Below are 12,315 nucleotides of genomic sequence, written 5' to 3' on the forward strand. Positions count from 1 at the left end.
GCAGCGAGGGGGGGGCAGGGAGAGGGTTCGGAGAGGGGAAGGGAGGGGGCAGCAGCAAGGAAGGGAGGCAAGGAGGGAGGCAGGGGGAGTCAAGGGGAGGGCAGCAAGAGGAGCGGGGAGCAGCAGCAGTCCGAGGCTTCCTGCACCTCCTACCTCTCACTTCTCCCCTTTACATATCAAAGCTTCAACCTGAGCAAACTTCAACAAACCATCGAGCAAAGCTGGAGGAGATAATTCGAAGATGAAATCAGCCATAGCCAAGTATGACTTTGAGGCTACAATTGTGGATACTGCAACAAAGGCGGAGTTGATTGAAAAAGCAACATCTCTGCTAACCACCTTTGCGAGGTACGTGGACTAGCACAACCTGTCTGCCACTATAGCAAAAACCTACATGGATCCATTGTGTTGGTCATGGCTCCATAAGGGACAAATGCCAACCATTCATTATTTCTCGTAAGGCACGCAGCTTTATCTTTTGCAAATTTTTAAGAAATTATAACGTTGATTTGAGGGAAACTTGGTGCCACTATCCTCATCGAAAAATATAACTAGAAGATTTGAAAAACCAACATACTTTACAAACTACAAGCAAATGATGTCAAGAACCCCATAACAATATAAGAAAGCTGAGATGACAATTAAATTATAAAGTATGCCTTTTATATTCAAGTAGCTTTTTTCTCAATTCTTAAACAATTAATCATTGAATGTTTAAGCTTGCTATAGAGAGGTAGCCTAAGGAGAACCAACCTTCAAAGATTGACATTGAAGGCCATAGGTCATAATGCTCCAGTCTACTACTTTGAAGCCATTGCACCCTTGCATATAAACATGGGACAGATCCATGTAATGCAAATTTTCACAGTATTGCACCACGGAAGTTCCCTATGCCATACTTTTACATGCTCGATTGAATAGATTTACGTTCATGCTCCTTGCCATAGCTCAAATTCACATCCTCCACTTGCGTGTTTCATGTCTTAACCATAAAAATCTGTCTTCATAATTCATAATTAGGAACTTAGAAGCACTCGAAACGAGTTTAAATACTATAGCTAGCCAAAATTTTAAACAATGCATCTATAGCTGTTACAATGGATAAACCAAAGGGACTGAATGGTTACACTTTTCACAAACATCTAGTTGACATGTTGTTGACTTTGAATACCTCTATGATCTGATGGTTATTATGTTTACATTGATGAACAGTCAAGCTCCAATCGACTAAAGGGCATTTTATTATGTTTACATTGATGAACAGTCAAGCTCCAATCGACTAAAAGGCATTTTAGATATTTATAACAAGCTGGAACTTTCCAATATCTACTAGTCTAACAGCTATTTTCATGTACAATTCATGCTAGCATAAAGATATGACAATCAAACAACCCATCTATACATTTTTTCAAAGACAGTGCACATGTATCTATGAGAGAGAGAGAGAGAGAGAGAGAGAGAGAGAGAGAGATTACACAAAATAACAATGTCCATACCAAGTTTCTCGTATATTCTTTGTTTTGCCAAAATAACAATCTATATTATGACCCTGCATAGCAATCCAGTACAGTGATTGAATTATTAAGACTCTTCATAGCAATGCAGTACAAATGATGCCAGATCAAACGTACAATTGGTGTCACATCCTAAATACAACTTGAAAGACCTTTACACCTACCCATGAGAGTTTAGGCTTCGTATTTTAGCCACGTATGTGCACTTTCATAGCATCAAATTTATGAATAAGGTCAACTTGTAATTATGACAAAGCTTTGCACATTGATAAGCTTGAACTTGCTCACTTGAAAATTTTTCATATTAACTAGCACTACTGTGGAGACAACGATAGTTAGCAGTGTTACAGGATACAATGACGAAACAACAGTCAATTAGCAATGTCACGTGATACCATGTTGGTAGTACAAGAAGCATCCTTGAGACGAGGAAACAACAGATTTTTAAGATTAATCAGGGACTGGATATTAAGTTGTAACTCGTCAAGTAGGCACACTTTTCAGTCACTGTACTGGAATTTGTATGTGCCAGTCATGTGATAACATGTTTAAAGGCGGCACACTCCATAAGCATACTATTTCTAGCCGTTTTGGCATTGCATGAACATGCAATCAAGGACGTTGAGTAATTTTCTTGAAAGAGACAAATGCTTTACTTGACTAAAAGCCTGGTATTTGTTTCCACAGACCAGCCAAGATTTATGCTCACATAATGCTTGCTTTTGTACAAAAATACTTGTACATAAGCAGACGTGGTACACTTCATTGTAGGTATCACAAAATTTAAATTCCAACTTTGTCGAATTTAACAATGTGAATCATATACAGCTTCCAGCTACTCGTTCAGTATCAGCCATGTATGTGACTATACATTCAGAGTTTACAGGTAACCAGACAGGGAAGGTCTATTTGAGAGCTCACTCCAAAAAGAAACATATTACTGTTGAACCCTAAGTAAATTTCTGCCCTTCCTCTGAATTTCCAGCAATGAAAACATCCCTGAAAAAATAGAAAGCGCTGCAGAATATGGACAGGCATGGACGTGCATCCTTCAGATGTATAACCAAATGGAGTTTCCAGTTTGATCCTTGCAACATCGAGCACAAATATAATAAGGCACTGAATGTGTAAGCAGAAACATGGAGCACCTAGTCAACAATATTTTGTTTGAGTCACCTAACAAGGAAAGAAGAGGATTACTGACACCCCTTCCAGATCAGCCAGCAGCACTGACAGTTGCCAAGGTAGTTGCACTAACACCACCATCTGGCTGGTGTTCTTCCATCTTCTGGCTCCCTGAAGGCTGACAAAATACAGTATAAACTCAATAAAATCGCAATCGCGCACCAGATGAGGATCTCTCTCTCTCTCTCTCTCTCTCTCTCTCTCTCTCTCTCTCTGTTTTCAAGGCATGCAAGGGTGGCCGCATCGTCCCCAAAGGGATTTGGAAAAAAGAAATAAAGAAAAGAAACATTGAACAGATGCAGCTGGAAGGAGTAAACTAACAAGCAGAATCAAATATGCAGAATCAAATATGCAAAGGGACTCAAATGTAAGACTGGATTAAGCTCTGAATAGAATTCTACAAAAGAAGTTTGTGCTTTTCAGGAAGAGAAAGGAAGCAGTGTGTCATGAGAGGCAAATATGGAGAGGCAATCTTCTATTTACTTGGTGCGTAGGCTGAACAAAGATCACAATATTTTAAGGTCCATCACATTTCTTGGAAATGTTATGAGAGGTATCTAAGCAATCTTTATGTATCTAAGCAATCTTTATGTACAAGAGACAGGAGAAATTCTCATGAACAACTGCATTCATTCTTTCCTCTCACTCTGTAAGTTGTAAAGCCTGTTTTTGGGCTAGTCCTTACAAAGAGTACTAGTCCTTGCAAAGAGTAAGTTGTAAAACCTGTTTTGGGCTAGTCCTTACAAAGAGTGCTTGTCCTATACCCAAGCAAGAAGACTCCTCTTTGGTTAGCGCAACCACATCTTACACTAATTTGCAGCCTTAAACCCATCCACAATGTTCCACTCCAAATGTTCACAGGCTGTAGAACCATTTCTTACAGTTCCACCTCAGCACATTCATCTTTAAACCTTTGTAATTATTCATTTTAAGCCTTGTTTGCTCCATCAACCTATCCAAGTCTTGCGGCCAAAGTACCTTTTAAGCAAATCCACCAGGCAACGCACCGATACACAACATGGATCTAACGTTCAAATTGACATTAAATGCAGTATCCATGGCATCCACTACGGTTTCAAAATCTTTGTTCTTTCCTCCCAGTCTTTGTTCTTGCATCCTTCCATCTTCCCTAACTGAGCAAAACAGTATTCCAATTTTCGGTGCCAGGTTTGTTTCTCTGTCATAGCTCTTCTTACAAGCACTTCATGCAATCCTGAGTTCCAAAATCATTTCAGCATACTCTCTTCCTTGCAAATGCCAAAATAATTTGTAAGCTACAGATTCAGGCTGGCTTTGATTAATTGAGATGCATTCAAATTGCTTGCCAATTGGCTGCATTAGTAAGATGTAACTTGACATTCAATGCAATATGTTGCACTTGATTTATGAAGAATGATATTATACCCACATTCTAGAAAAACCCTGAAGAGCTTATCCACCAGATATAGCTGAGGTAAAAGTGTAACACAATCATCTGAATCTTGATGCAGAAGCTGCACAGCAACATAGAGGGAGAAAGAAAACCAACCCAAATTTGAAAACACCACCACAAAAGAATACTGACACTCTTTCTTCATTCTGAAGAATGTGGTCAACTCGTCATATTCAAGGCTCCATGGTATCTCTTCCATGAAGAAAGGAATACTCTATGCCATCTCTGGAAACACAGCACAGCTCTGTCTTCACTTGCCCTTACCTTATCTTACATTTAGTATCAGTGGAGTTTTATAAGTTCTTTGGAGAAAAAACTCCTGAATCACACTATCTCAACCGCTTGTCCCTGTTACCAGCCTCATCACAGATGTTTAAATACTTCAATTTCATAATGGATAATGATCAGCTTGTCGCAGACCTAATCTATACATGTGCAGTCACAGGTATCCATCAAATCCCTTTTTCTCTCAGATCTCTCTTGATACGCAATTGTGTTGGGTCATGGCTTGAGCATTGTCCTTCTACAAGTTTGTGCATAACTTACCAAAGAAAATGATTCATTAATTGATTAGGTTTCATGACCTTGATATTTATGCATCAGCTGATCTTTCTAGAAAAAAAACTATGCTTTCACACTGAATACGTCCCCCCAACTAAAAATTTTCCAATTGCATATTCCATTTTATTTTCCCAACTATTGCCTTCTTTGGCAGACTGATTATTTCTAATCTCTGTCCCTCCCAACAAGTGCACAAGCTCATGTATGCATTGCAAGTTTGATGAGACATCCATCTACGGCAGTAAGCAATGAGTGCCTTAGATATCCTCCTCTATTTTTCCTGATCGTTCTAAAATCCTGTGATGGATTTGTTGTTATACATGTTAATGGATATCCTGTTAGCATTGGCTCTCTGTGTACGGAATGATGTTATAGAGATTGTAGATCCAGAAACTCCGGTTTATCAATAGCGCTTCCAGTTATTCCAAAAATTGCAGCATATTAAATCTGTGGCTGCTACATTTAGGTCGACATTTTAGCCAGCTTTTCTTTTATTGTGGCTTCTATGTTTAGCAATTCCTTTATTTGCTTCATGATTGATCCTTGCATTTGTCGCCATTGTTCATATGGTCAATGATAATTTGGCTTGGTACGAGAAGCTGCAAAGCATCCAAGGTATGGCAAAGAAATGTCAAAAAGCTTCTATTGGACACACTAGCATTAATTCCCATGTGAAGCATAGTCACATGAAAACCTGTTTCGTCCTATTCGAAACCTCGAAACGTGAAACAGACGAAACGTTTCGAAATAGGAAGAACGCTCTCAATGAAACCTTTGTTTCGCCCAAATACACGTTTTTGCCCCAGATTTTCTAGAATTCAATGTGTTTGTGTTTTTTACTCTCTTGACTTGTATCTCTTTGTTCACTCTAACCTAAATATAAAATATCTTTTCACCCTTGTAAAGGTATATCGACATTTTCTCATGATGATATGAAATTTTCAATGAGCCCATTATGAGCCACACATGCCCAATGTAGCAGCATTAATGTGCTATGTCTAGGATCACCCAAAAAATTGCAAATTCGAAAAACGACATATATGCCCTTTGTAAGTGAAAAATATATTCAGTCTCAAAATCTGAGATAAAAATGAAGAACAAGAAGGGAGAGAGAGAGAGAGAGAGAGAGAACAACCAAGGAAAGAAAAAGCTTTATATTATGAAAATCAAAACCTACTTGCGAATGAAGAAGAGGCTGTGGAGAAGTTCCAGGCACAGTTGAACTCTTAGATAGATCTCTCAATACACCCTGAGAAGATCATTACACAAGAAAGAATCAAATCAAGCATGTGTATTATTGTATCAAGTAAACTTATTAAAATTCTGGCAATCCTAAAAGATGTGGCCAACAAACCACACCAAAGGAAGCAGTCATTTGACACAGAATGGGGCCTTTAATGCTGGCAGGAATATTGAAAAGGGAAATAAGAGAATGCAAAGTGACACAATAAATCACACGCCAAGAGTCACCAAGAAAAACCACACTGTACCTTATTTGCCCACATCAGTCCACAGGCATTGCATAATGTCCTGGGCCCATGTGGGCCACGCCGCATCATTGGAGTGGCACGCTCTCCAATTCCACAGTGCAAACATCTGTCAAAATTTAAGTGAAAACATGAGCCCATCCTTATCTAGCATGGCAAATGCATTTCCCAGTCTTCTGAAACAAGCTTATACTAATCATGGAACATAATCGTAACTATAGCATTTTCACTGTAGGAACAACGAAATAACACCAAAAGGGGGAAAAGAAAGACTGCAATTGAAGGTTCTCTGCAGCAAAATGATCCACCCGGCTCAACCAGCCCAGGTCTCACCCAACCAGCCTACATGAGTGTAAACTAAAATCTCTCAAGAGATTTCAAAGGTTTATCGAGGAGCTTGATAAGGGTTGACATTAAAATTCCTTTGTAGGGTTTGTATTCCTACCTGGTTTATCCTCATAATTCATTTTGAGCTCTGCAAGCAAGTGTTTTTGGAACGGATGAGGGCCTCCAATTAAATGAGCCATGCTTAGCTATTCTGGAACTTTTTGTCTCAGTTGTATATGTTTGACCTCTTCAATCCCTGCAGAACCTAATTACCTTGGTATATTTCTATATCTAGATAACATACAAGTAAAAATATACTTGTATAAATATTTACACACAAAGCGGAAAATATCAAGTCAGAGGTCTCATCTACTAGGCTGGTTCAAGGGCCTCAATCTAGATGTGTCTTCATTACATGAGGTCACATATTCTAGTATCTCAATGTCGGCCAAAAAAAAAACTATTTTACATTATCTGGTTTCAGCATATATCCTGGGGTTATTGTACTTTCATTTTGGTGAAGACAATAGCTTTGCTTTTGTTCCAAAGAAAACCTTTGCTTTTATTTTTGCTTTTGGCTATTGATTTTGTCCTATATGTTTGCAAAATTCTCTCAAAAATAAGTGCTTAACTTTCCTTACTACACAAAGTAAAACGCAAATACTCAGTCACTTTGACTGTTTGTAGGGAAGTTATTCCCAGCTCAAAAAGCCCATCAAATATTTGATATTTGTGCTTGAAATCACAGCCCAGCAATAACTATAACTTCTGTTTTGTAGTACATTAGATATGCATGTTTCAATTGCCTTCAATTTTAAAGATTATATTTGAAAATCAGACTATCCTTGCTTCTATCTTTACCCTTTTCCCTCTTGTCCAAAATTTATAGTTCATTTATTCTATCGTTTTGAAGAGATGGAAGATGCTTTTGCAATCTTTTGCCTGTCCTGGAAACTGAGAATACCAGGAGAATAGTCCCTGAAAAAGGTCACAAATATCACATCCATATAACTGGCCCTGTAGGGTTGCGTTAAAAAATCAGGCTTGAAGCATTGAGTAAGAGAAATCTAAGAGGTCATTTTGCAGCATCTGCAAAAAAGCCTGGTGTGCCTTAGGTATTGAGACGTTGGGTGCTACCTAATACACAAACGAACAGTCTGCATCAAGCTTTGCATAGCAACTTCAACCTGAAAATCTTCACCACTACGAAACCTAACATTTTAACCACTAAGGTCTACTGAATCTCTCTGTCACAATAGCCAGTTTCCTCAGCTCTAGAGCTTCTTTCTTTACTAACCTACAAACAAAGCAAGGAGTTTCCCCAGCAAGATGGTTAATACCCAATGAAACTGAATGGGACTTCAAGTAACATGCAGCTTTTTGCCTGCAATATCTGAAAGGTCAGTTTCTTCTAAACTTGCTGAGCGTCCTCTCCGTCCATCAGAGGTTTATTACTCCCTACATACATCTGATATGCTCTACCTCTTCTTGAGTATATCGATCTCTGCCTTGGTATACATTTCAAAAAAAAACTAAGAAATATCCCTCTTCTCAACATAAATACGAGGATGAACTAGGAAAACATAAATAATTTTATTAAAGATTCCAATCATCCCAAGTCATAGTAAGCACTTACGTGATTTCTTGATGCGCACTGCTAGCCCCCGACTGATTATTCCAGGGTTGAGTATTCTCCCAATTTGAGACAGCTCTCTCCTCTGTTGCAGGTCTAGAAGGAGCAAACTGTCCCTTGTTCCTTTGCATTCTACACAAACCAGTTTGCATCCATTGAAAGCTAGTACTAGATAAAAGAATCTGAGATCTTTGATAACATTTTCTAGCATGTTTGAATTAAAATTTTTAAACATCAGAGAAGCATTCGTATCCTGGGAGAAAAAGCAACTAAAGATATATTGTAGACTGAGAATCCAACAGAAATTGAAGCTACCATTGGCACAGTACTTCCAAACCTTGAGTTGTTATACTCTCTACCTCAGACATCTAGCAATTACAGACCAGAAGAATCCATGTACCGATGATGTGAATAGACGAAGCGACCCATGTCTACAAAACATTTACAATCGGTTTTCTGAATTCTATTCCACATGTCATGTTGCCACCACACTTTTTGTCAAACTCAAATATATATCACAGTACACATTTCAAAATATTATCAGAAACTTTGAAAAAGTTTGAAGCCAAAAAATAACTATTTGTTTCAGAATATCTGGGACAAAATTACCTAGATTACGTATCTTATATTCGATGTCATCAGTTTACATACTCTACCTCTATGTTTTTGTAAAGTCTTCTTTATTTGTATAATCTAGACAAATCCAGGAAAATGTTTGAGCTAATTACAGTTCTAAGCCTTATCATAGCCCTCCACACGACATTCATAGCTTTGGAGATTAAAAACGACCAAACTCTGTTGCAGGGTTGCAACAGCCACCATCCGCTTCACTAGACTCCAACAGATGAAATCGTTTGGGAGCCTGCTCGCAGCCTGCCCAGATCACAAGTGGTTGCATTCTTTCCAAAGCTCCATGTGAAGGAATTTCATTTTCCATCAACGGAACCAGACAGAAACAAATGTTGTGCTTTTGACAATGACCAAAACAAGGGTCAAGTCTTTTGCATATGTTGTCTTCTGTAGGGACCTGTAAGATCACAGCCCAAAAAAAGGCAAGGTAAACTAAATCACCACTTTGAGTTCACAAGAACAAACTCCAACAGAAGAACTGGGTACTCAAGTGCCTAGCCGCACTGGAGACCCATCTAGAGAAGCAATCTAGGCAAGAACACATTCAAGAAGTCATACACAAGTGGGTGAGTGATCCCCCTTCGCATGTTACTTCCAAGCTTGATAATTTGACTTTGCATGAGGTCAAATCAAAACTCAATAAACATGTGGATTTAGCATTTAAGGAGGAGAAAGCTAGGAGAAGCTTGTACTTAATGTGCGGAGTGGGGGATTACTAGAGCATTGGTGAAGCGAGGATTTAAAATTCCCTTAACGTTTGAGCAATGCCTCCATAATATAGTGAACACCATGCCCATGCACACTTGGGCTACTACAAAAGTTGAGGCATTCCGATGCACACCACAAAATCATTCCATCATCACATTTAAGACACGAGAGGACAGGCTAACAATCCTTCAACAAACCAAAGCCTTGAAAGGAACCAAGATATGGATAGCAAAAGATATCACCCCTCAATGCTTAAGATGAAAGCTAATGAACTTCTGAAAGTACGAGAAGCTTGAGAGAATGGCAAATGGGCAGTATATCGTGAAAGCATTGCTCTCATTAAAGATTTCAAATTGGATAAGACAGCAACATAGATGTGGGGCCACTCAGTCTATCGCTGATGTAATACACAAACTTCTAAGACACTAGGATGGACTCTCATTCCTTATCTGACATTTGACTCTCAATCCTTAACTGATCTCATTGCTTTAGTCTCATAAATCTTTTGGTCTTTTTGTATCCATCATGGGTGTTGATGCTCACTTAGTGGCACCACCTCTCAGCTCATTGTATCAGGTTTCTTTTAGTCTCGTAGACCCTTTGCTCTTCCGAAGACTTTTAATAAACTCTTGGGATTTCCACACACTTGGATCATTAACACTATCTCACCCATCCACAAGGCAGGAGATCCCATGAGCCTGGAGAACTACAGGACCATTATGATTGGACATGTCATGCCCAAGATTTATGCATCAGTACTTGACTCCGAGATTAGCAGACTTGCAGAGTATCAAGGACTTACAGCAGCAGGACAGAGGCCGGATTCCGGCGTGATCATGGAACCATGGACCACATTCTCACGCTCAGATGTATCATCGAGAAGGCAAGGTCACGGAAGATGGGGCTGGAGATTATGACATGGTAATTGTTTCTTTTTGGGTGATGCTTGCATTTCTTGGTTGAGCAAGAAACAATCTACAGTGGCTATCTCCTCATGTGAAGCTGAGTATAGGACAGCTTTCACAGCAACAGTTGAGTGTATATACCTAGATGAATCCAGGAACAATTGAGTATGTTTGGCTGCGTCGTTTAGTGTCTGATCTTCATCTAGCATTGGAGGGTCCTTCTCCTATTCTCACTGATAGTCAGAGTGCTATTGCAGTTGCCAAGAATCCTGTGTTTCATGCTCGCACGAAGCACATTGAGGTTCATTATCATTATGTCAGAGAGAAGTTGCATGCAGGGGAGATCAATATGATCTATGTCTCCACACATGACAATGTTGCAAACATCTTCACCGAAGCACTTCCACGTGAGAAGTTTGAGGCCTTCCGCAATGCCTTGAACTTATCTCCTTTTGGTGATTGATCTTTTTCTTGTACCTCATCACATTGGCACTGCAAGGGGGTGTTGGAATAATAGCCATAATTCATGGAAGTGACCAATGTATGACTAATAAGTGGGTTAAGGGCACTATTCCCTCTTTAGAGGTTTTTCTCGCTGACTGCAGTTAGGATACCCAACTACAGTTAGTAGTAAGTGGTTGGGTTAGTTAGTCTTTTGTCACTTTGACAAAACCCCAAGTTTGGTGTGTTGTTCTTGTCTCTTGCAATACAACTTGCGTTGCTCTCCTTCTTGCTCACACCCTTTGTTCACACCATCCCCTATTCCCTATTGTGTCCTGAGTCCTCATATGGAGGCTCACAGATGGGCAATGATCTCTAACACCCCTCTCACTCACATCATGGGCCACGCCCATGCATCGCATGAGATAATCCAGCTGGTCTCTGGAAAGAGCATTTGTGAACATGCCAGAGATATTCTCTTTGGTCAGGCAGTAGATCAGCTACACAAACTCATCCTCAATCAACTCTCTAATAAAGTGATATTGAACCTCTATATGCTTTGTATAAGCATGAGACACCTAGTTCTTGGTGATCACTATACAACTTTGGTTGTCGAATAAGATCTCCGTTGCATCTCTTTGGCAAACATCCATATCCTCCAATATCCACCTCAACCAAAGGGAACCGCTTAAAGCCATATATGCCACTTGGTGCTCCGCCTATATCGATGAAAGAGCAACTAAGAGTCTCGAGGAGAAGGAGCTTACTTAAGAGAGAGAGCAAGGGTCCAAAAGGGCTGTGAGACCATGTTTCAGTTAGGGCGTAAGGAAACAAGAACTAAAACTGTATAGCTCACTCCTAAAATGTAGTACAAAGAAAATGAAACGAGAAGCAAGTAGAGGGATTCATGTCATGCATAATCCATGAGTGATTTGAGCTTAATAAGGGACCAAAACCCAATTGGGATATCGACGAGAATCTTGATGTTAAAGAAACATGTTTGGGATCAGCTATTGTCGTGCCTTGCTGTGATCCATGGGATAGACCCATGGGCATAGACAGCCTGATGCTATCATATTGCAATGATGGTGCCACCAATGGGACAGGAACTCATCAATCCTATTTCCAATCTCCTGCTGGTCAGTCTTCTATGGAGGATGGGCTCAAGTTCTTATATCCTCAATTCCCTACTTAGAGTGGACTCCTCTCTTGTAAAAAAGTTTCTGATCGCTTGTGTTGAGGTCTCTAGCAAGCTAGAGGTCTCCAAATCTGTGTCTAGTGATCTTACATAGCTACAATCTCTGCTTAGTATGGGTTGTGCTCTTGTAAAGGAGAAGTGTGATGTCGTCTGCTATTGGGGTACCACTTTTGACTTTCAAAGTTGGAAAATTCAAAAGGGCTCTATGCTTTTGGCCATGGGTGCCAAGTGTGGGACTTTGTATCCCTTACATGTATCAGGGGTATTTGATCATGTTGTTGCAATAACCGAGCA

At 39.6% G+C, this 12,315-nt stretch overlaps 1 protein-coding gene across 3 annotated transcripts in view; it reads right to left on the reverse strand.

Moving 5' to 3' along the window:
- Nucleotides 1-1,941: 1,941 nt before the first annotated feature.
- Nucleotides 1,942-12,315, reverse strand: part of LOC147891278 (GATA transcription factor 28-like) — a 48,357-nt gene continuing 37,983 nt past the window's right edge. For 2 of the 3 annotated variants that reach the window (XM_087389804.1, XM_087389805.1), the window contains 4 exons: nucleotides 8,143-8,271; nucleotides 6,183-6,288; nucleotides 5,870-5,941; nucleotides 1,944-2,817 (listed from right to left, as the gene is read on the reverse strand). In XM_087389804.1, the coding sequence (XP_087245930.1) occupies nucleotides 2,731-2,817; nucleotides 5,870-5,941; nucleotides 6,183-6,288; nucleotides 8,143-8,271 (394 nt within the window). In that variant the 3' untranslated portion in view covers nucleotides 1,944-2,730. Of the gene's footprint in view, nucleotides 2,818-5,869; nucleotides 5,942-6,182; nucleotides 6,289-8,142; nucleotides 8,272-12,315 lie in introns of all 3 variants that reach the window. The other variant, XM_087389806.1, reaches the window with a different exon arrangement.

This window comes from Dipteris shenzhenensis, chromosome 18 (genome assembly GCF_047967505.1).
Source record: "Dipteris shenzhenensis isolate YYH24624 ecotype China chromosome 18, Dip_SZ_1.0, whole genome shotgun sequence".
NCBI lineage: Eukaryota > Viridiplantae > Streptophyta > Polypodiopsida > Gleicheniales > Dipteridaceae > Dipteris > Dipteris shenzhenensis.